Raw genomic sequence first — 22,990 nt, 5'->3', positions numbered from 1 at the left:
CCCTCATAATTTTGTAAACCTCTATAAGGTCACCCCTCAGCCTCAGCTCCAGGGAAAACAGCCCCAGCCTGTTCAGCCTCTCCCCATAGCTCAAATCCTGAAACCCTGGCAACATCCTTGTAAATCTTTTCTGAGCCCTTTCAAGTTTCACAACATCTTTCCAATAGGAAGGAGACCAGAATTACACGGAATATTGCAACAGTGGCTTAACCAATGTCCTGTACAGACATGTTGTTAAGGAGAGACGAATTACGCAGCCTGGTGCTTAAACTATGATTGGGGTTGAAAAATATTGTCGTAATGCAAGGAAGTGTCAGGTGTGCCACCTCTGTCCTTTGAGAAGTATTGGTTTATGATTGCCGTGCCACTATGTTGATTATGTTGATGTTGAAAGGCAATTCTAGACTGCCAATGCTTGACTGGGTGCATTGCTGGCATTACAAGATGGCATGGTGGAAGACATATCACAGTAGTGGTAACAAAATCCACCCGTGGAAAGTGGGAGAATGAGACTAGTATCAGAAAAGAGATCACAAAGCCATAAGACATCGGAGCAGAAATTATGCCATTCGGCAGGTTGAGTCTGCTCTGCCATTTGATCATAGTTTCTCAACCACATTCTCCCACCTTTGATCCCCTTAACAATCAAGAACCTATTTATCTCTGAGAGAGAGGCATATTAGAGATGTGGTACCCAGTTAATGAGGTGAATTTCAGATAATCACATGAGAAAACTCATTAGGCCTCCATGAAACTCTATGAAAATAAAACATAGCCAACGGCTGGTAAGATTCAGCACTAAGAGAAACTCCAAATGAAAAACCACGTTGGATATTATGATGGGGGAGATCAGAACTATTGAGGAGTTGGCAGAGGGAGTGAGACCATATCACAATATCAAAAAACACAAGGAAACAGATAAATCCTTACCTACTCATCTTAACTCTTCATTAGGAAACAGCCTGGAGTTTAAGGGCCATTCCCCAGGAAAAATGTCAAAATGATTCACTGAATCATCTTACTAACTAACTGAAATTGTCTGTGTTTTTCAAAAAGCTATTCTTTGATAGAGTATGGGGCTTGTTGTTGAAGCTCACCCTGAATGCACTTGAACTGAGAAGCTTATCAGACTACTTCAGAGGACAGTTACGTGTTGACCACATTGTTATGACTCTGAAGTCACATCCAGGCCAGAGCAGGTAAAGACGGCAACTTTTCTTCCCGAAAGGGCATTAGCAAATTGGATAGGATTTTACCAAATAGCTTCAATTCTATATTTTGTCATTCAATTTAAATCCTAACAGCTGGATGTGGCGCATTTCAAACATTGTGCCCTTACATCTGGATTGCTAGACCAATATAACAACTGAACTATCTATTTCACTACTATTTGTCAACTACCAAACAAATGAATTAACTCTCTCTCAATGAATCAAAGTTGTCTGATGATAAATCATGCACTAACAATGATTCACTGAGTAAAATATTACTACTAAAAACTAAAAGTCAAGCATACAAGCAATAAATGGACATAAAGGATTTGATTAGAGTTACCTAGCAGTTACAGTAGCAAATAATTAATGAACAGAGTTATTTGTAAACATAAATGAAAGGGGTTATTAAAGGCAATTCAGTTCATCACTGTAATTCAGAGCAAATTAGATGCTAATATTAACCTTTAAATTAGATCATTGCTTGAAACTTAAATTAATGACACAAAATTATGATTAAAACCCTTTATAGCTGACATGTTAACAGCATTAGATAGCCAAGGTACAGGATAGATCAAAGTCTCACATTGATTAACATACTTACTAGATTTTATTTGATCCTATGACCAGTTTGATTAGTTCAATCGCCCTCCTTTTTTGGACACAGATACTAATGTCTGCAGTATTATGTTGGTAAGTGCATTTGATAAAAGAGTCGTCTTTTCTTCGTGGATCCTCTGTGTTAACAACCACTTCTGCATACTCAATGATATCCCCTTGCTGATTTCACTCTTACTTTTCCTGGTCTCAAACATTTGTGTAGTTAATTGCCATACAGGTCTTACTGTAACTACATGGTTTTGCCACAATTTAACTTAATTCTCTGATTTTCTGGCCTGCTAGACTTTGTGTTTGTATGAGTACCATCTTGCAGCTATGAGCTAGGGATCACCTCCAGACAATAAAGTGTATTTTCTAACAGACGTACGTTAAGATAAAGATCATGATTACTATATACCGCAAAGAGATCTGGTTGGAGGTGAGCCAACCCTCTCCTTTATAATAACTTTACAGAGATGTTTCCAACATTCCCTTGATCAATTTGAGTGACAAATGCTTCACAAAGTTTCATTCGTATTGGTGCCAATCATCTCCAACGAATGCGGAGGTTGCTGCAGATGTTCCTGAATCCTGAGTATAGCCAATGAGGTGACAAAGTCTGAATACCATAGACATATCAAACTCAGCCACTTTGCCAATTAATCAAGTTACCCAAACTTAAGGGTATTTGATAGTTTTATATCCATCTTGGAGCCAATCAATTGTTTTGGTGAAGCCCCTCAATTTTCCACACAGGTCTACATGACACATTAAGCAATTGTGTGTTAAAAGACTCCCAACATGAGAAAAGAATGTCCTATTTGTACACATGAACGTTTGGTTTTCAGCTTAGAAGCTTTATAAATTTAGATTAGATTCCCTACAGTGTGGAAACAGGCCCTTCAGCCCAACAAGTCCACACTGACCCCCCAAACAGTAACCCACCCACACTCATTTTCCCTACATTTACCCCTGACTAATGCACCTAACATTATGGGCAATTTTGCATGGCCAATTCACCTGACCTGCACATCTTTTGGAATGTGGGAGGAAACCGGAGCACCTGGAGGAAACGCACACAGACACGGGGAGAATGTGCAAACTCCACACAGACAGTGGTCTGAGGTGGGCTTTGAACCAGGGTCCTTGGCGCTGTGAGGCAGCAGTGCTAACCACTGCTTAGTAGGTTAAAAATCTTTGACTCGTTTTGCCTAAGAACAGTTTGTTTCAGTTGCTTCCCAACATCCAATGCAACCACTAACTCCATCTTTGTGGACAGCTTTCAAACTAAAACCTCATAATGTACACAATTTGTCAATTTACAAGGCATTTCTCCAACAAATCAAGTAACGAGCAAAATTAACAAACAGCTGATGAGTGCTGATGGACTGAGTAGCTGTTCAATCTGCACTTTATTCTTTCTTAGGTAAAATTGCTTTATAATTGCTGCTTGTGATTCAAAAGCTGGCCAATTTTTATCTTTAAGAGTTGCAATTCACATATCATACATATTTTGAAATTTTCCTTAAACTAAATATTCAGCTCAGACTGTAAACATTAGTATACTATATCGCCTCACAATACTGCAACATTTGAAGCACATGAACAACATGACTGACAGACATTAAAAAAAACTAACAAATGCTGCAGTTTGGTAATCAATCATTTAACCAATCGATGGTAAATCAGAAACATTTCAGAAAATTTCAGTGATCAAAAGCTCTCGGGAATTATTTCAGAGATAATTTAGAGAGAGAGAAAACAGGGTGTTACTGGAAATATTATTGCGGGAATATTTTCCCTGTTCTCAGTTTAGCTTAGCAAGAGCATCTGTTGCAGATGGCTTGTAGAAGACACCATTTCTTGAATAGAAAGTATTATCTACAGTCCTCAATCGACCATGAACTGGTAACTGGAGTTCCTCGATGACATCACCTGGTCAAACAAGTTTGAAAATAAACAAGTTTAAACATTTTTTGAAAATTCAACTGTATGTTTTAGAATATTAATCAATGGTAAACTTTAACAAACTTTGTCAGCTGCAAATTAGTCAACTAATTGGGTTGGGTTTTTACAAAAGTAGAATGGAGCTGCTCATTTATAGGCAGCTACTAGCTAGGTGTGAAATAGACCCATTGAGAAATAGCACAGCAAACAAAATAACTTACATTTATATAGTTCCCTTTAACTTAGAAAAAACAATTGCTAAGCCAAAGGAGAAACTAAATGTGATAAAAGCAGAAAGTGCTGGGAAATCACTGTATGTTTGGCAGTACTGTGCAGGGAGAACTATGAGTTGGCGTTTTGAGTCCAAAGCTCTTTTTTAAAAGTTTCAATAAAGTGATGTTGGACTCAGAATGTTAACTCTGTTTCTTTCTTCACAAATGCTGCCAGACCTGCTAAGCTGCTTCAGCACTTTTTAGTTTTATTCCAGATCTCCAGAATCCATAGTATTTTGCTTTTATTTGTGGAAAGATGTGTTATGGATCTGTGCATTCTTTTTGTATTAGCACGGTATTATCTGTCTTCCTAGAAGTTCCATGGAGTAAGATGTGCCCTGTATGTCCAAGAAGTGTGAAAAATGTCAACATTACAGAGGAAATAGTGCTGAATGCCTTGAAACGCATAAAGGTGGATAAATCCCCAATCAGGTGTACCCTAGGACTCTGTAGGAAGCTAGGGAAGTGATTGCTGGGCCTCCTGCTGAGATATTTGTATCATCAATAGTCACAGGTGAGGTGCCAGAAGACTGAAAGTTAGCTAAAATGGTATGATTATTTAAGAAAGGTGGTAAGGACAAGCCAGGGAACTATTGACCAGTGAGCCTGATGTCAGTGGTAGGCAAGTTTTTGGAGGGAAGCCGGAGGGACAGGATTTACACATATTTAGGAAGGCAAGGACTGCTTAGCGATAGTCAACATGGCTTTGTGCATGGGAAATCGTGTCTCACAAACTTGTTTGAGTTTTTTGAAGAAGTAACAATGAGGATTGATGAGGGTAAAGCAGTGGACATGATCTATACGGACTTCAGTAAAGCATTCGACAAGGTTCCCCATGGGAGACTGGTGAGCAAAGTTAGATCTCACAGAATACAGAGAGAACTAGCCATTTGGATACAGAACTGGCTCCAATGTAGAAGACAGAGGGTGGAGGGTTGTTTTTCAGACTGGAGGCCTGTGACTAATGGAGTGCCACAAGGATTGGTGCTGGGTCCACTACTTTTTGTCATTTATATAAATGATTTGGATATGAACATATGGTTAGTAAGTTTGCAGATGACACCAGAATTGGAGGTGTAGTGGACAGCAAAGAAGGTTACCTCAGATTACAATGGGATCTTGATCAGATGGGCTAATGGGCTGAGATGGAGTTTAATTTAGATTTTTACGAGGTGCTGCATTTTGGCAAAGTAAATCTGAGCAGGACTTAAACACATAATGATAAGGACCTAGGGAGTGTTGCTGAACAAAGAGACCTTGGAGTGCAGGTTCAAAGCTCCTTGAAAGTGGAGTCGCAGGTAGATAGGATAGTGAAGGCGGCGTTTGGTATGCTTTCGTTTATTGGTCAGAGAATTGAGTATAGGTGTTGGGAGGTGATGTTGCGACTGTACAGGACATTGGTTAGGCCTCTATTGGAATATTGTGTGCAATTCTGGTCTCCTTCCTATTGGAAAGATGTTGTGAAACTTGAAAGGGTTCAGAAAAGATTTACAAGGATGTTGCCAGGGTTAGAGGATTTGAGCTATAGGGAGAGGCTGCACAGGCTGGGGCTGTTTTCCCTGGAGCGTCGGAGGCTGAGGGGCAACCTTATCGAGGTTTATAAAATCATGTGGGGCAAGGACAAATAGACAAAGTCTTTTCCCTAGGGTGGGGGAGTCCAGAACTAGAGGGCATAGATTTAGGGTGAGAAATATAAAAGGGACCTAAGGGGCAACTTTTTCACACAGAGTGCGGTGCATGTATAGAATGAGCTGCCAGACGAAGTGGTGGAGGCTGGTATAATTGTAACATTTAAAAGGCATCTGGATGTGTATATGAATAGGAAGGGTTTAAAGGGATATGGGCCAAGTGCTGGCAAATGGGATCAGATTAGATCAGGATATCTGGTTGGCATGGGTGGGTTGGACTGAAGGGTCTGTTTCCGTGCTGTACATCTCTATGACTCTATGACTCTAAGTGGGGCAGGGTGAGGCTCAGCAATCAGAAGGTGTGTGCCCGCACAAACACTGCATAACTTCAAAGCAATCCCAAATCTGGGTATTTACACTGAGGCCCTAGAGGGGCTAATCCCTAAAACCCATCAAACAAAAGTGCAAGACCTAGTGTGAGGTACAGGGTTGGCAGTTTGTTAATGTTGCCAACCAACTACCCTTGACCAATTTGAGGGACCATTGCGATGCTACAAATTAAATCCATCCTGCTAAAGCTCAGTAAGTGGAAAAAACTGTACGATATACAGTGGAAGCTCGATTATCCGAATGTGATGCGGGCACTATTTCGTTCGGATAATCGAGTATTTGGTTAATCGATTAAATGCCTTCTCTCTGTGACTCAAATTTTTCAAGTCTGCTCACCGTTCAGGCAGTAAGGCAGCACACCGCGCGCGAGACCCTGCCCCCAACTCGGTCTGACACCACCCCCCCCGCCCTGTGCAACACCTCCTGCCCCCAACCCCGTCACACACCGCGCCCCCGCCCCTGTGCAACACTCCCCACCCCCAACTCCGTCTGACACCGCCCCCGCCTCCAACCCCATCCAACACTGGCCCCCCCGTCCACCCCCCAACCCCGCACACACCTGCAGCTGGACTGGACACTAGCAACAAGATTGCTGCAGCTGCCTTTGTGAAGTAAGTCTCCAAATAGCGCGCGCGCACACACATAGACACAGACACAGACACACAGACACACACAGACACACACACAGACACAGACACACATAAACAGACACACACACACATACACAGACACACACAGACACAGACACACATACATACACAGACACAGACACACATACACACATACACACACACAGACACACACACAGACACACACACAGACACAGACACACATACACACACAGACACAGACACACATACACACAGACACGTACACACACACAGACACACACACAGACACAGAGACACACACAGACACAGACACACATACACACACAGAGACACACACACAGACACAGACACACACACAGACACAGACACAGACACACACAGACATACACACACACACACCCTCGAGATTTCCTTTGGATAATCCGAGTTTCAGATAATTGGTATTCGGAAAATCGAGATTCCTGTGTAATACACTTGATCCTCATTTGTAAACTGCAAATATTATGTCGCAGTGCATCTGTCATAGAATCAAAGAATCCCTGCAGTGGTGGAAGGAGACAATTCAGCCTTAGAGTCCACACCGACCTTCTGAAGAGTATCCCACCAAGATGCAGCCCCCCCATCATATCCCAGAACATATGATTTGATCAGTGCTAAAATTATAACGAGATGAATCCGAGCCCTTTGCAAAAGTATTTTTAATATGATCCAGTGATCATGGGGAGGAAAATAGCAAGTGGCTAAAGTTTCACTAGAAAGTTGAAAATAACGATAGGCTGAATGGCCTGCTTCCACACTGTAGGGATTCTGTATGATGATAAAGTGCAAAAAACGAGCTGGATTCAATAGGTTGGTCGTCTACCCTTGTTTCTTATTAGGAAGAGTGGCCAGAAGGGGACATTTTAAAAGAAGGCTTTATAAAGTTATAAAGGAATCTGTTTTCGAGACATCATCTCTTAAAGTGAGAACCAGACAGTTGAAGTGTCAATGGTGAACAGAAATTAGCAGGTTCATATTATAAAAGGCCAGCTAAAGGCACAGAAATGTTTGTGAATCGAGTTTGGACTGGAGGACTAAGATTGCTAAAGACTGTAAACACCAAGATGAGAATTTTAATTTTGAGGTAAACGACTGAGGAGGTACATGATCAATAAATGGGTAGAATGCGTATATAGATCATGCAGGTTAGTATAAGGGCAGAGAAGTTTGTGGAAGGTGAAGAATTAGAATTTGGACAAGAATGCATTAGAATAGTTGACTCTGGAAGTGACAAAGTCATTGCTAAGTTTTTCAGCACAAGACTGGATGAAACAAGAGCAAAGATGGAGATGGAATCATTCAGTTTTTTTTAATCAGAGATTAAGGAATTGGAAGGTCAGCTCAAGGTTGAAGCATGGTTGCAGAATCTGCTCCAGTCACACACTGTGGTCAGAATAGGTCCATGTGACAAGAGTCTCAAGTTTGTGACAGAGCTGAAGAGTTTGTGTTTGAAAGACATTGCAGCTCATATAGGACTGATTTTGGACAAACAGCCAACTTAGATGGTCAAGTGATAGCAAAGTTGAGCTAGATGTCATTGCACACGTGGAAGTTGACCACACATCTGTGAATTACATTCCATGGAAAAGTATTCTGATGATTAGGCGAAGGTTGGAGCCTCAAAGGCTGGAGTTACGTGAGTCATAGTGATATATGGGGACAACATCACTGGTGTAACACAAATTTGATTCATGGATATAAAAAGGTAGCCTACTCGCCCAAACTAGAAATAACATTTTTATCCCAACTGAGGATGCAGAGAATACATACTTCTGCACCTGATACAAATATGGGGCAGCACAGTGGCTCAGTCGTTAGCATCGCTGCCTCACGGCACCAGGGATCTGGGCTCGATTCCACCCTTGGGTGACTGTGTGGAGTTTGCAAATTCTCCCTTTGTCTGCATGGGTTTCCTCTGGGAGCTCCTGTCTCCTCCCATAGTACAGATATTTACAAGTTAAGTGGACTGGCCATGCTAAATTGCCCATAGTGTCCACGGATGTGTGGGCTAGTCAAGAGAAACGCAAGGTTACAATGATAAGGTAGGGGATATGGCTCTGGGTGGGATGCTCCTTAGAAGATCGGTGAGGATTAAATGAGGTGAATGGCCTGCTTCCACACTGTCAGCATTCTATGTTACTGGAACAACTTAATATGCCCAACATCTTCACAACTGATACACAGTACCTCTATTATCCATCATCATGGAATTTAATGAGAATCTCTGTCTTGTATGACATGATATTATTTATCAAATTTGGTTGATTAAAATGACTTACCCAGTAACAATTGTTCTTATTTTAAATTTGGTGGCCATGAAGTCAGGTATGATTAGTTTGTTTCAAATTGCTACTATAAAGAGCTGCTTTAAGAGGGAAAGGTAATCTCTGGCTGGAACTGATCTCAGCAGGTCCACAAATGTTTTGGTAAAATGATGAATATGTAAAAAGTATTGCTAGAGAAACAATTAGTCTCAACTAAATATCACTAAACCGTTCGTAAATCACATTACTCACATGATATTTGGATCACATCAACTATCTTCAAAATGGGAATATGTTACGAATTGAAAACCTTGTACTGTCAAATTCAATCATTAAAGTGTTTCTACTTTAGAAGAGCTAGACTTAGTTCATTGTGTTAATTCACTTACCCTGTCTCCAACCGTACTCCCAGGAGGATAGAATAGGATACTGGAATTTTTCCTCAGGGTGTTTTGCCTTCCTCTTTTCCAGATACAGATACCTGCCTTTCTGTTCTTTCGAAAAGCCATCATATAATAAAGCTCGAATTTGAGGAGTTACAGGCCGCATCTCCGGAAACTCCTCAGGTTTTGAAGGTGTTTTCTGAACTTGCTTCTTTCTTTCTTCTTGCTGTCTTGGAATTTGAATCGCTGGAAGACTATAATTCCTGGCAGTTTGTTTGGGAACTTCACTCTTCTTGTTGGGAATGGCAGGTGGAACCCTGGAATATTTGACCCCATATTTGTCTTTCCAGGCTATTCGGGTGTAGGCTTCTTTCTCTATAAGTTCTGTCCAGCACTTCTGTGTGCGAGTGTCAAACAAATGTTTCATCGCTGTTCGTTAATTTGATAAGGAAACAATTTTAAGCTGAACAAAAGTAGCTTTGCTTTTGATTGTGATCGTATACTACAACTGGCACTGCAAAGTTACAGTAAAGGCTTCAGTCTGTCACCATGGTTACAGTCATCATGTTCAAGACCGTACAAAGTCCTTGGGGACCTCTACTGGTTGGAGTGCTTTTCTGACTAAGTAATTGGAAGTATTTCTGAGCTGAAACATAAGAGATATAAAGAACTGCTTGCCCTCTAATCTCAAGTAAAGTTTGCTACCAGTAAAATGACCCCGAATCTGCTGCAGTATGTATCTTTATAATAACCAGCAGACTTGCACTGGCATAGTTACTTAAGAATCATCAAGGTTCTTTATTTACAATCTATTTAAAGATTGAAAACCATTTGCAAAAACCTTTTAATATCAGACTCTGGCAACCTCTTGTCATTTAAGAGTCAAGAAAGGCTTTATGTAGATTCGATGAATATGAATGTCACCATCATCCTTTAAAGAAAATGAGGTGCTGTTTCTCCAGCTTGCTAGGGCTCTGCCAGAACACTGCAGCAGACCTACAATGAAAATCTTTGAATGGGAGCAAGATGGTATGTTGAAATGGCAAGCAACTGGAAGGTCAAATTACTTTTGCAGACAGAGCAGAGGTGTCCTTCAAAGTCGTCACCCAATCTGCATTTGATCTGCCCACTATAAAGCAGACCATATGGTGAGCATCAAGTACAGTAGACTACATTAAAAGAAGTCTAAATGAACTATGATTTCACCTGGATGGTGTGTTTGAGGGCTTGGCAGGCTTGAGGAGGGAGGAATCAAAGGAATAAATCTTACACCTTGGATGGAAGGTGCCATGGGCAGGTTGAAAAATTGTTCGGTATGACGGAGAAATGGACCCAAGGTCTTACAGAGGGAACAGTTCCTGTGGCATGTTGACAGTGGAATGGAGGGGGAAGTGTGACTGGTTGGTTTGGGGGGGGTATCCTGCTGGAATGACAGAAATGGCTGAAGGTGATACCTTGAACGCAGAGGCTGATGGGGTGGAAAATGAGGAGAAGAGGAACCCTATCATTGTTGTGGGAGGGAGGAGGAGGGGAGAGGGCAGAAGCAAGGGAAATGTGTCTCATGCAACTGCCGACCATGATGAGGGGGAATCCTCAATTGAGGGTTCCACTCCTGTGGAAGGTAGCATCATTGGAACAGTTACAGCAGAGATAAGTACAGGTTATTCTGCTGCAACAGGACATGTGTGTTCCTCTGTGACTTAATGCTATAGAAAATTGCACTATGGAAAACTACTATAGAAAATCACACGGTAGAAGATCGCTGATAGAGAATCGCTATACCCATTCAATATAAAGTTCACATTATCTAAACAATGTCCACAATTCGTCAATTGCATTATAGCCAATTCATGCTGCCAAAATGAGTGTTAAAGCAGAATGACCTGTAACTGGGAGAATGGAATGGAGTCTTTGCAGGAAACAGGGTGCAAAGAATTGTAGTCAAGGAAACTGTGGGAGACGGTGGGTTTGTAGTGGATATTGGTGAATGATTTATCCCTAGAAATGGAAACAGGGAACTCTAAGAAGGGAAGGGAAACGTCAGAGGTGAAGGGGAGAGAAAGAAGGAAATTGGAAGCAAAATTGAAGAAGTTTTCCATTTCCAGTACCGACAGCAGCAGCACTGAGAGTGTTGTGAGAGGGAGCCTGAGTAAGACTGGAATGAGGAGAAAGTGAGGACTGCAGATGCTGGAGGTCTGAGTCGAGAGTGTGGTGCTGGAAAAGCACAGCAGGTCAGGCTTCCCGAGGAAGGGATTTTGCCTGAAACGTCGATTCTCCTGCTCCTCGGATGCTGCCTGACTGGCTGTGCTTTTCCAGCACCTCACGCTTAACTAAGACTGGAATGAGGCACACAAAGAGTCAAACAGAACTGGCACCCATGTGCATACCTATAGCCATCTTTGATTCAGAGAAAATGAGAGGAGATAAAGGGGAAATTGTTAAAAGTGAGAATAAGCTCAGCCAGGCAGAGGAAGGTGGTGGTGGATGGGGATTGTGCTGGTCTATTTTCAAGAGAGAAGTGGCAAGCCCTCATACCATCCCAATAGGGGCTGAAGGTGTCGAGGGATTGCATATCCAGGGTGAAGAGGAGGCTGCTGGTGCCAGGAAAATTGAAATTGTGGAACAGACATAAAGTGTTAGAGTTAGAAAAGAGAAGATAGGGATAAATATTTTAAATGAGACAAGAACAGTCTAAAAAGATAGATCTTGTTTGTAATTTTTAAAGGTGTAGATGCATGATAGCAAGGGTCTATGAGGTGGGAAACTGTGGAGGTGAAGATCTCCAAAGAAGATGAAGTCAGTGACAGTCCTGGAAACAACAACTTGATGTTTGGTGGAGGGGAGATAGAAAGAACTGTCTATGAGTTGGTGTTTAGCCTGTGCCAGGTAGCAGTCAGTACACCAACTGACAACCCAAGATGTGGCGTGTTCCTTTCTTTTTTGAACTTTGTTAGCCTTCAGGAGAGGGGTATTGAAAAGTTACACAAGACCGGACAGATTGCCAGTGGATGTTCAAATCCTGAGAAGGCCCCTCACCCCTAAATCACCTTCAGATCCAATTTAAAAATGGATATATGATTGATTGTGACTTTTTTGCTCATTTACCTGATCTTTAAAACCCTAGGAATTTTTTTTAGTAAAGCTTTTGAGTGGAAACAAATCTTACAGGGAACAGTGGGGTTTATTAATTATTAATTAATAATGACCCAATGAAGATGCCAGTGCAGTTGATGTGTTGTAACTATAAGATGTGGAAGCTGCCAGATACTAGTATGGTCAAACATGGCTTTGGCTTAAAGTTTATGAGTTAGAGGCCAAGTTGCAGACATTGCAATACATCATGGAGGGGGCAATGTTACTTTATTTCAGAAAGTGGTCACACTCCTTAGGAGCTTAAGTGTTGTTGGAGCTATGTCCATCCAGAGAGTTGGGCAGGTATGTGACTCAGGAGGTAGGGAAGTCTCTGGTTGGAGTCAGGATGAAAGTTACTTGCTACAGAATTCCCAGTCTCTTATCTGTTTCTACATGCACAGTAAACATGACTGATCTGATATAGTTTCTGATCATGGTAAACCTCCCCCAAACCCACCCCCAGGCGTATTGGTAATGGAGGATACAGCAATGGTAATATAATTGAATGTCAAGAGAAGACAGCTTGAATTGTACATGGCACTGAATATTGTGCAATTATTAACGCTCCACACAAAAAAAAATTCAGATTTCAGAGATGAAGCTAGTGGAATCCACATTTATCCCGTATGGTTGCAGGGTCCCAAGGCGGAATATGAGGTGTTACTCCTCTAGGCTTTGCGTGGTAACGGTTTGGTGGTGGAGGAGGTCCAGAACCTGCATGTCCTTGATGGAGTGGGAAGAGGCATTGAAGTGTTCAGCCACGGGGTGGTGGGGTTGGGGGGTGCAGGTGTCCCAGAGATGTTCTCTAAAACCACCATCAAATAGGCGTCCTGTCTCCCCCATGTAGAGGAGAACACACCGAATGCAACTGATACAGTAGATGACATCGGTGAAGGTACAGGTAAATTTCTGTCGGATGTGGAAGGATCTTTTGAGACCTTGGACAGAGGTATGGGAACAGGTTTTGCATTTGCTGCAGTGGCAGGGAAAGGTGCTAGGAGTGGTATGTGAGCTGGTGGGGGAGACGCTGACGAGGGAATCGCAGAGGGAATGGTCTCTCTGGAATGCTGATAGGTTTGGGGAGGGAAATATATCTCTGGTGGGTGGGGTCTGTTTGGGGGTGTTGGAAGTGACGGAGGATGATGCGCTGTATGCGGATGTTGGTGGTGTGGAAGGTGAGGACCAGGGAGAGTTCTGTCCTTGCCAGAGTTAAACCAAGTCAGTCTTTCTACTGATGTATTCACAGACAGTAAAATTAAAAGACTCTCAAAATTGACCCCAATGGTTCCTAGTCAAGATTGTGGTGCTAGAAAAGCACAGCCTGTCAGGCAGCATCAAAGGAGCAGTAGAATCGACGTCTCAGGCATAAACCCTTTTTTAGATTAGATTAGATTCCCTGCAGTTGGAAACAGGCCCTTTGGCCCAACCAGTCCACATCGACCCTCTGAAGAGTAACCCACCCAGACCCATTTTCCTCTGACTAATGCACTAACACTACGGGCAATTTAGCATGGCCAGTTCACCTGGCCTTTGTGACTGTGGGAGGAAACCGGAGCACTCGGAGGAAACCCACGCAGACACGGGGAGAATGTGCAAACTCCACACAGACAGTCGCTTGAGGCTGGAATCGAACCTGGGATCCTGGTGTTGTGAGGCAGCAGTGTTCATCAGGAATGCTCGAAATCAGGAAGACCTGACTGATGAAGGGCTTATGTCAGAAACGTCAATTCTCCTGCTCCTCAGATGCTGCCTGACCTGCTGTGCCTTTCCAGCACTACACTCTTGACTCTGATCTCCAGCATGTGCATTCCTCACTTTCTCCCAATGGTTCTTAACCAGACTTTTGATTAACCAATCCCAGACTTTGTAAATAATCAATTCCAGACATAGGTTTATATCTTAAACGAAAGATCTAGCAATTTATTAACAATATAGTAAGTTTAACAAAGTAAAATTTAACAAGTAATCTAAGTGGTGTATGCTATCAACCTCAAAGGCTTTTGTTTTCAGCCCCTTTCACATAAAAATCACAGACAAACCAACATAGTTAAGGGATAAGTATTCTGGCCAGTTTATTATTTTCTTTTGTTTGAGTGATTTTCACAATGTGGTGTTCCACGGGCAGTGATGATTGTTTCTTGATTGATTTTCTGAAGATTTCAGTCAAGGTCACCTTTTATAATGCACTCAGATTAAGGCAGTAATACACATAACTTGGTTTTCTATTCTCTGAACTTCTGAGAGCTGCTCATGGGAGGTTAGCCAGGGAGCTTTCAAATCTTCATGCTGCAGCATTAACAGTCAGTATCCTTTTTTAAAAACAGAAAACACAGCACAAAACCCAGTTCAAACTCTGGCCACTCCCTGATAGACTGGCCATCTCCTCCATGAGGTCCCAGTCACCATTCAACATCTGCCAGCTGTTTGAGCATAAAATTTCAGAACCTGAAGGTATCAGCACAGGTAGACAGGGTGGTGAAGAAATCTTACAAATGCTTGCCTTAGTTAACTGAGACATAGAATACAGCAGGAAATCTTGGAAATCTTGTTACATATTTATAACATATTGGTTAGGAAAACAGATGGAAAATACTGTGTACAGTTTTGCTCACCACATTATCGGAAAGACATGATTGCACTGGAGAGGGTGATTCACCAGGATATTGCCTGGGACAAAAAGTCTCAGTTATGACAAGAGCTGTGATAGACTGGATTTGTATTTTCTGGAGCAGAAGAGGCTGGTGGTGAAGGGGCAAGAGATCGGATTGTCTCTCATAGTTTTATAAAACCCAAAGACAGAATAGATTGTGAGAATCTGCTCTCTATGGCAGGTGTAAATATGACTAGAGAGCATAGGTTTAAGGTGAAGCGTAAGTGATAAAGATCTGAGCAAAGCATTTTTCACCCAGAGGGTGGAAGCAATATGGAATGTGCTGCCTGAGAGGGTGGTGGAGGCGGGTACTTTCACAACATTTGAGAAACATCGGATGAACACTTAAAATGCCAGGGCACAGTAGGCTATGGACCAAGTGTAGGTAAATAGGACTAGTGCAGTTTGGTGTTTGTTGGTCAGCATAGACAAGTGGGCAGAGGGCCTGTTTCTATGCTGTATGTCTCTATGACTCTTAAGATCTTTCCAGACTTGTTGGAACCAATTCCCATGTACTGATCTTGTTAATAGCCAACCTCTACTATCTCTTTAAATATGATGTTACTTCCCAGTGATGAAATATAAACAGAATCTTTTGATCAGGGACCAACTTGCAACTAACTTCCAGGCCAGGTCCCCACAAATTAACAAAAGCTTGTTTGGTCTGATTTTGTTTTAACACAAGCTGTTACACGCAATCTAAAAGTCATCTTTATCTCACAATTCATAGTTCACAGCTCCAGTACTGACTAAAGAATAAAATAACAATAATAAGAACTCAGTGAGGGCTTTAACACTATTGCCAGAATGTTGTCAGAACTCATAGCTTTTGGAGCATCCAGTGCCTTCAGCCATTTCTTATGTAACTACTGTTCTTGATTTAAAAAATGTTTCAGTTGGACGGCAGGTGGCACTCTTGCAATACCATACACATCCTGGCGATTATTGAAAGCAGGGACCGGAGAGGTGGCAGAGATGGATCATCTATTTGGTAGTACTGGCTGAAGATAATTTCAAATGGCTCAGCTTTGTTTTATGCAGTGTTATGCTGGACTCCAATGCCACTGAAGTGGAATATTTGTGGAGCCTTCTCCTTCAGTTAGCTGTTTAATTTTTGACCACCATACATGATTGGATGTATCATAGTCATACAGGCCATTTGGCCCGCTATGTCAATGCTAACCAACAAACACCAAACTACATCAATCCCATTTACCTGCACTTCGCACAAAGCCTACTGTGCTCTGGCATTTTAAGTGCTCATCCAGATGCTTCTTAAATGCAAGAGCATCACTCTTTCAGGCAGAATGTTCCATACTTCTATCATGTTCTGTGTGAATTTTTTTTTTTTCTCTGACCTCCAAATCACTTACACCTCATCTTAAACTTATACCCTCTGGTCTTAGATATATCTACCATGGGGAAACTGTCTATGTGTCTTGTAATTTAGTACACCTCAATCAGAATCCCCCCTCAGCCTCCTCTGCTCCAAGGAAAGCAAACCCAGCCTATTCAGTTTCTACGTTATAACTGACACTTTTCATCCCAGGCAATATCTTTGTGAATCTCCCCCACACCATCTCCAGAGTGATTGTGTTCTGCCAATAATGTGGTGATTGGAACTGTATGCAGTATTTCATTTGTAGCCTAACTAACTTTTTATAAAGTTGCAACGAGACTTCCTTGCTCCTAAATTCTATGCCCAGACAAGCATCCCATATCATTTCTTCACCGCCCTATCTTTCTGTGCTGACACCTTTAGAAATCTATGGCTTGCACACCAAAGTCCCTTTGTTCCTCAGCACTCCCTCAGGCCATACCATGTATTGTGTACATCCTGCCCTCAGTAGACCTCCCAAATGTATCACCTTACGTTTATCAGGATTAAATACCGTGAGATGCCATTGCTCTGCCCAATTTACCAGTGGATGAATAGCGCTGACCTCACTATCAACATCAATTTACATGCCATGGCTGGAGATGGCAGTATTGCCAAGCCTTTCTGATCTGTTGGTTGTGGGATTGCTTCACTCTGTTTATCATATGTTGCTCCCACTATTGCCATCATCTTTAAGTGTGCCTGGTGCTGCTGTTCCGAGCATCCCTTCTTGCACTCTTTGTTGAATCTTCATATTGCATTAAATGCCTTTTAAATACTTCTATAGCTGATTTAGGATAATAAATAGCTATTACTCCTAAATAATTTAATGATTAAAGTAAATGAAGCAAGTGCAGTCAGTTTAGATTTTCTGATGTGAAATGTCAGCAATGTAGATATGTTTAGTAGTAAGTAAAAAGATTTTAGCTGGTTGGCCAGCAGATGGCACTGTTAGTACACATCACACAATCATCAAAACAGCAGCTCTAAGGGCAAATTGATGAATAACTTTTGGAGTTACACAATCATTAACTCCAGTTTGTGCAACAGCACAATCATATTTTCCCTCTTTTTCTCTCTTTATAGCTCTTGGTGTTGATGTTGGTTAGGTCACAGAACAAATATGATGACATATAGGAAATACAGACTGCATAATGAGGCAGTTTTAAATACTGGATCAGCATTACCTTATTGTAGAAATCATTCCTTAAAAACGTACCTCAGGTATTGGGGCCTCCATTTGTTGAGAGGTGAGAGCGAGGACCAGAGGGCTGCTGGGAAGGTGAGTGAAACCGTGTTTATCCAGGAAGCAGCTGAACCCGAAACACTACACGTGTCGTGCCTCCCACCCACCATCCTCCTCTAACCAAAAGAAAGGGACTCTGTGGTGAGTTGATCAGGTAAGGTTTTTCTATTTCATTTTTTTTGTATTGTTTTAATCGAGTGAATTGGTAGAAATGTTTTTTTCATTGACCTAAGCTAAGACTAAAGTTAAATTTAAGATTAAAAATAGCAGGAGATCTCATATCCGTTATGTGCTTCTTGCTCAATGTGGGAGCTCAGCTGGTATCCCTGGCTCCTCCACGTGAAGGAAGTGTGTCCAGTTGCAGCTCTTGTTAGACCGCATGACAGTTCTGAAGCTGCAGATAGACTCACATTGGAGTATACACGATACTGAGGAGTATAAACTATGCTGAGGAGGTCGTGGATAGCACGTTTAGTAAATTGGTCACACCACAGATTAGGAGTGCTGAGGGAGAAAGGGAATGGGTGACCAAAAGGTGTCCCCTGCAATCATATCCCTCCAAAACCGGTATACTGTCTTGGATACTGTTGGGAGAGATGGCTCACCAAGGGAAGGCAGCAGCAGCCAGGTTCATGGCACCGTGGCTGGGCTGCTGTTCAGAAGGGTGGGCAAAAGAGTGGAAGGGCTACAGTCATAGGGGATTCAATTGTAAAGGGAGTAGATAGGCTGTTCGAAAATCAGACTCCTGCATGATATGTTGCCTCCCAGGTGCACAGGTCAGGGATGTCTCAGATCGGCTACAGAACATTTTCAAGGAGGAAGATAAACAGCCAATTATCAGGGTGCATATACACACAAATGATATTTGTAAAAAAATGGGATGAGGTCCTACAAGCAGAATTTAGGGATTTAGGAACCAAGTTAAAAAGTAGGTCCGATCTCAGGATTGCTACCAGTGGCACGCACTAATCAGAGTGAGAATGATAGAATAAGCAGGATGAATGCATGGCTTGAGAGATGGTGTAGGAGGGAGGGGTTCAGATGTTTGGGACATTGGCACCAGATAGCAGGGATACTCTAGGTAATTATAGACCGGTGACCCTGATGTCAGTGGTAGGGAAGCTGCTGGAGAAGATACTGAGGGATAGGATTTGGAAGAAAATGGGAATATCAGTAATGGGCAGCATGGTTTTGTGCAGGGAAGCTCATGTCTTACAAACCTAATAGAATTCTTTGAGGAGGGGACAAAGTTGATTGATGGGGGACCTTAGTATACATTGACCTTAGTAAAGCATTTGATAAGGTTCCCCATGGTAGGTTAATGGAGAAGGTGAAGTCACATGGAGTCCAGGGTGTTCTAGTTAGATGGTTCGAGAACTGGCTAGGGAACAGGAGACAGAGTTGTAGTGGAAGGGAGTTTCTCCAAAATAGAGACCTGTGACCAGTGGCGTTCCACAGGGATCCATGCTGGGACTATGTTGTTGTGATTTATATAAATGATTTGGAGGAAAGTATTAGTTGCCTGATTAGCAAGTTTGCAGGGGGCACCAAGATTGGTGGAGTAGTAGATAGTGAAGGGGACTGCCAGACAATACAGCAGAATATAGACAGATTGGAGAGAGAGGCAGAGAAATGGAAAGTGGAGTTCAATATGGGCAAATGTGAGGTGATGTATTTTGAAAGACACACTTCAAGAGCAAGCTATACAGTAAATGGAAAAGTCCTGGGGAAAATTGACATACAACGAGCTATGGGTGTTCAAGTCTGTGTTCCCTGAAGGTGGCAACACAGGTCAGTAAAGTGGTCAAGGAGGCATATGGCATGCTTCCCTTTATTGGACCGGGTACTGAGTACAAGAGTTGTCAAGTCCTGTTACAGTTGTATAGGACATTGGTTCGGCCACTGGAATACTGCATGCAATTCTGGTGCCACATTACCAAAAGGATGTGGATGCTTTAGAGGGTGCACAGGAGGTTCACCAAGATGTTGTCTGGTATGGAGGGTGCTAGCTATGAAGAGAGGTTGATTAGATTAGGATTATTTTCATTAGAAAGACGAAGGTTGAGTGAGGACCTGGTTGAGGTCGACAAAATCATGGAATATAGAAAAGAAGCTTTTTCCCACAGAATGCAGAACTCAATTACATGGGGTCACATGTTCAAAGTGAGGGGGGAAAGATTTAGGGGAGATATGTGTGGAAAGTTCTTTATGCAGAGGGTGATGGGGGACTGGAACACATTGCCAGTGGAGGTGGTAGAGGTGGGCACGATAGTGTCGTTTAAGATATATCTGTCTAGATACATGAATGGACAGGGAGCAAAGAGATACACATCCTTAAAAAAAAAATAAGCAACAGGTTTAGATAGAGGATCTGGATCAGCACAGGCTTGGAGGGGCCGAAGGGCTCGTTCCTGTACTGTACGTTTCTGTGTTCTTTGGAGGTGTTCGATATTCAATGTATCTTACTTGCTCCTGGAAGTAAAAGCTGCAAGTTAACAATGAACCAAAGTAAAGAACAAATACAAATTACACCTGGGGTAATCATGTTATTCTAAGCACATCTTTCCCATGTCATTGAGAGATACATCAGACAACATGCTACAGAAGGTAAAAAAAGTGTTAATACAAATATTGTCACTATTTAACCAACAGTAATGGTTCACACTGCATTTGTTTTGACCTGTACTTATTTGCTCTGGAAATAACTGATGATTTAAATGAGATTTATGCAATTATAGAGTCATAGAGATGTACAGCATGGAAACAGACCCTTCGGTCCAACCCGTCCCGATATCCCAACCCAATCTAGTCCCAACTGCCAGCATCCGGCCCATATCCCTCCAAACCTTTCCTATTCATATACCCAGCTGAAAATGTGTTGCTGGAAAAGCGCAGCAGGTCAGGCAGCATCCAAGGAACAGAAGAATCGACGTTTCGGGCATAAGTCCTTCTTCAGCCCTATTCATATACCCATCCAAATGCCTCTTAAATGTTGCAATTGTACTAGGCTCCACCACATCCTCTGGCAGCTCATTCAAATACTTACCACCCTCTGCATGAAAACGTTGCCCCTTAGGTCTCTTTTAAATCTTTCCCCTCTCACCCTAAACCTATGCCCGACCCCAGGGAAAAGACTTATCTTATTTACCTTATCTATGCCCCTCAATTTTTGTAAACCTCTATAAAAGGTCACCCCTCAGCCTCCGACGCTCCAGGGAAAACAGCCCCAGCCTGTTCAGCCTCTCCCTATTAGTTCAAATCCTCCAACCCTGGCAACATCCTTGTAAGTCTTTGCTGAACCCTTTCAAGTTTCACAACATCTTTCCGATAGGAAGGAGACCAGAATTGCACTCAATATTCCAACAGTGGCCCAACCAGTGTCCTGTACAGCTGCAACATGACCTCCCAACTCCTCTACTCAATACTCTGACCAATAAAGGAAAGCATACCAAATGGCTTCACTAGTCTATTTATCTGTGACTCCACTTTCAAGGAGCTATGAACCTGCACTCCAAGGTCTCTTTGTTCAGCAACACTCCCTATGACCTTACCCTTAAGTGTATAAGTCCTGCTAAGAATTGCTTTCCCGAAATGCAGCACCTCGCATTTATCTGAATTAAACTCCATCTGCCACTTCTCAGCCCATTGGCCCATCTGGTCCAAATCCTGTTGTAATCGGAGGTAACCCTCTTCGCTGTCCACAACATCTCCAATTTTGGTGTCATCTGCAAACTTACTACCTGTACCTCTTATGCTTGCATCCAAATCATTTATGTAAATGACAAAAAGTAGAGGGCCCAGCACCAATCCTTGTGGCACTCTACTGGTCACAGACCTCCACTACCACTCTGTCTTCTACCTTTGAGCCAGTTCTGTATCCGAATGGCTAGTTCTCCCTGTATTCCATGAGATCTAACCTTGCTAATCAGTCTCCCATGGGGAACCAAGTCGAATGCCTTACTGAAGTCCATATAGATCACATCTACTGCTCTGCCCTTCTTTGTTATTTCTTCAAAAAACTCAATCAACTTCGTGAGACATGATTTCCCACACACAAAGCCATGTTGACTATCCCTAATCAGTCCTTGCCTTTCCAAATACATGTACACCCTGTCCCTCAGGATTCCCTCCAACAACTTGCCCACCACCGAGGTCAGGCTCACTGGTCTATAGTTCCCCGGCTTGTCTTTACCGCCCTTCTTAAACAGCGGCGCCACGTTTGTCAACCTCCAGTCTTCCGGCACCTCACCTGTGACTATCGATGATACAAATATCTCAGCAAGAGGCCCAGTAATCACTTCTCTAGCTTCTCATAAAGGTTCTCAGTTACACCTGATCAGGTCCTGGGGATTTATCCACCTTTAACTGTTTCAAGACATCCAGCACTTCCTCCTCTGTAATCTGGACATTTTGCAAGATGTCACCATCTATTTCCCGACAGTCTATCTTCCATATCCTTTTCCACAGTAAATACTGATGCAAAATATTCATTTAGTTTCTCACCCATTTTCTGTGGCTCCACACAAAAACCACCTTGCTGACCTTTGAGGGGCCGGATTCTCTCCCTAGTTACCTTTTTGTCCTTAATATATTCGTAAAAACCCTTTGGATTCTCCTTAATTCTATTTGCCAAAGCTATCTCATGTCCCTGTTTTGCCCTCCTGATTTCCCTCTTAAGTATACTCCTACTTTCTTTCTATTCTAAGGATTCACTCGATCTGTCCTGTCTATACCTGACATATTCTTGCTTCTTTTTCTTAACCAAACCCTCAATTTCTTTAGTCATCCAGCATTCCCTATACGTACCAGTTTTTCCTTTCACCCTGACAGGAATATACTTTCTCTGGATTCTTGTTATCTCATTTCTGAAGGCTTCCCATTTTCTAGCCATCCCTTTACCTGCATACATCTGCCTCCAATCAGCTTTCGAAAGTTCTTGCCTAATACTGTCAAAATTGGCCTTTCTTCAATTTAGAACTTCAACTTTTCGATCTGGTCTATCCTGTTCCATCACGATTTTAAAATGAATAGAATTACGGTCGCTGGCCCCAAACTGCTCCCCCACTGACACCTCAGGCACCTGCCCTGCCTTATTTCCCAAGAGTAGGTCAAGTTTTGCACCTTCTCTAGTAGGTACATCCACATACTGAATCAGAAAACTGTCTTGTACACACTTAAGAGATTCCTCTCCATCTAAACCTTTAACACTATGGCAGTCCCAGTCGATGTTTGGAAAGTT

At 42.3% G+C, this 22,990-nt stretch overlaps 1 protein-coding gene across 1 annotated transcript; it reads right to left on the bottom strand.

Annotated features, from left to right (window-relative positions):
- Nucleotides 1-3,610: 3,610 nt before the first annotated feature.
- LOC122559204 (protein SPMIP1) lies at nt 3,611-9,772 on the bottom strand. Its single transcript, XM_043708583.2, has 2 exons — nt 9,352-9,772; nt 3,611-3,746 (listed from the first exon to the last, which is right to left on the bottom strand). The coding sequence occupies exons 1-2, from the start codon at nt 9,770-9,772 to the stop codon at nt 3,619-3,621; spliced, it is 549 nt and encodes a 182-aa protein (XP_043564518.2). The 3' UTR covers nt 3,611-3,618.
- Between the last annotated feature and the right edge of the window lie 13,218 nt (nt 9,773-22,990).

Source organism: Chiloscyllium plagiosum, unplaced genomic scaffold (assembly GCF_037043375.1).
Source record: "Chiloscyllium plagiosum isolate Xiang-an unplaced genomic scaffold, Cpla_swu_hap1 HiC_scaffold_14, whole genome shotgun sequence".
Taxonomy (NCBI): domain Eukaryota; kingdom Metazoa; phylum Chordata; class Chondrichthyes; order Orectolobiformes; family Hemiscylliidae; genus Chiloscyllium; species Chiloscyllium plagiosum.
Note: the sequence above shows the minus strand (reverse complement) of the source record. Positions and strands in the feature narration are given on the sequence as shown.

Bases quoted from the DNA above. Each gene is read 5' to 3' on its own strand.
- LOC122559204 (XM_043708583.2), bottom strand. From the start codon at position 9,772: ATGAAACATTTGTTTGACACTCGCACACAGAAGTGCTGGACAGAACTT. The intron at 3,747-9,351 runs GTAAGTGAATTA...TTGTTTGACCAG, and splicing joins GGAGTACGGTTGGAGACAGG to GTGATGTCATCGAGGAACTC.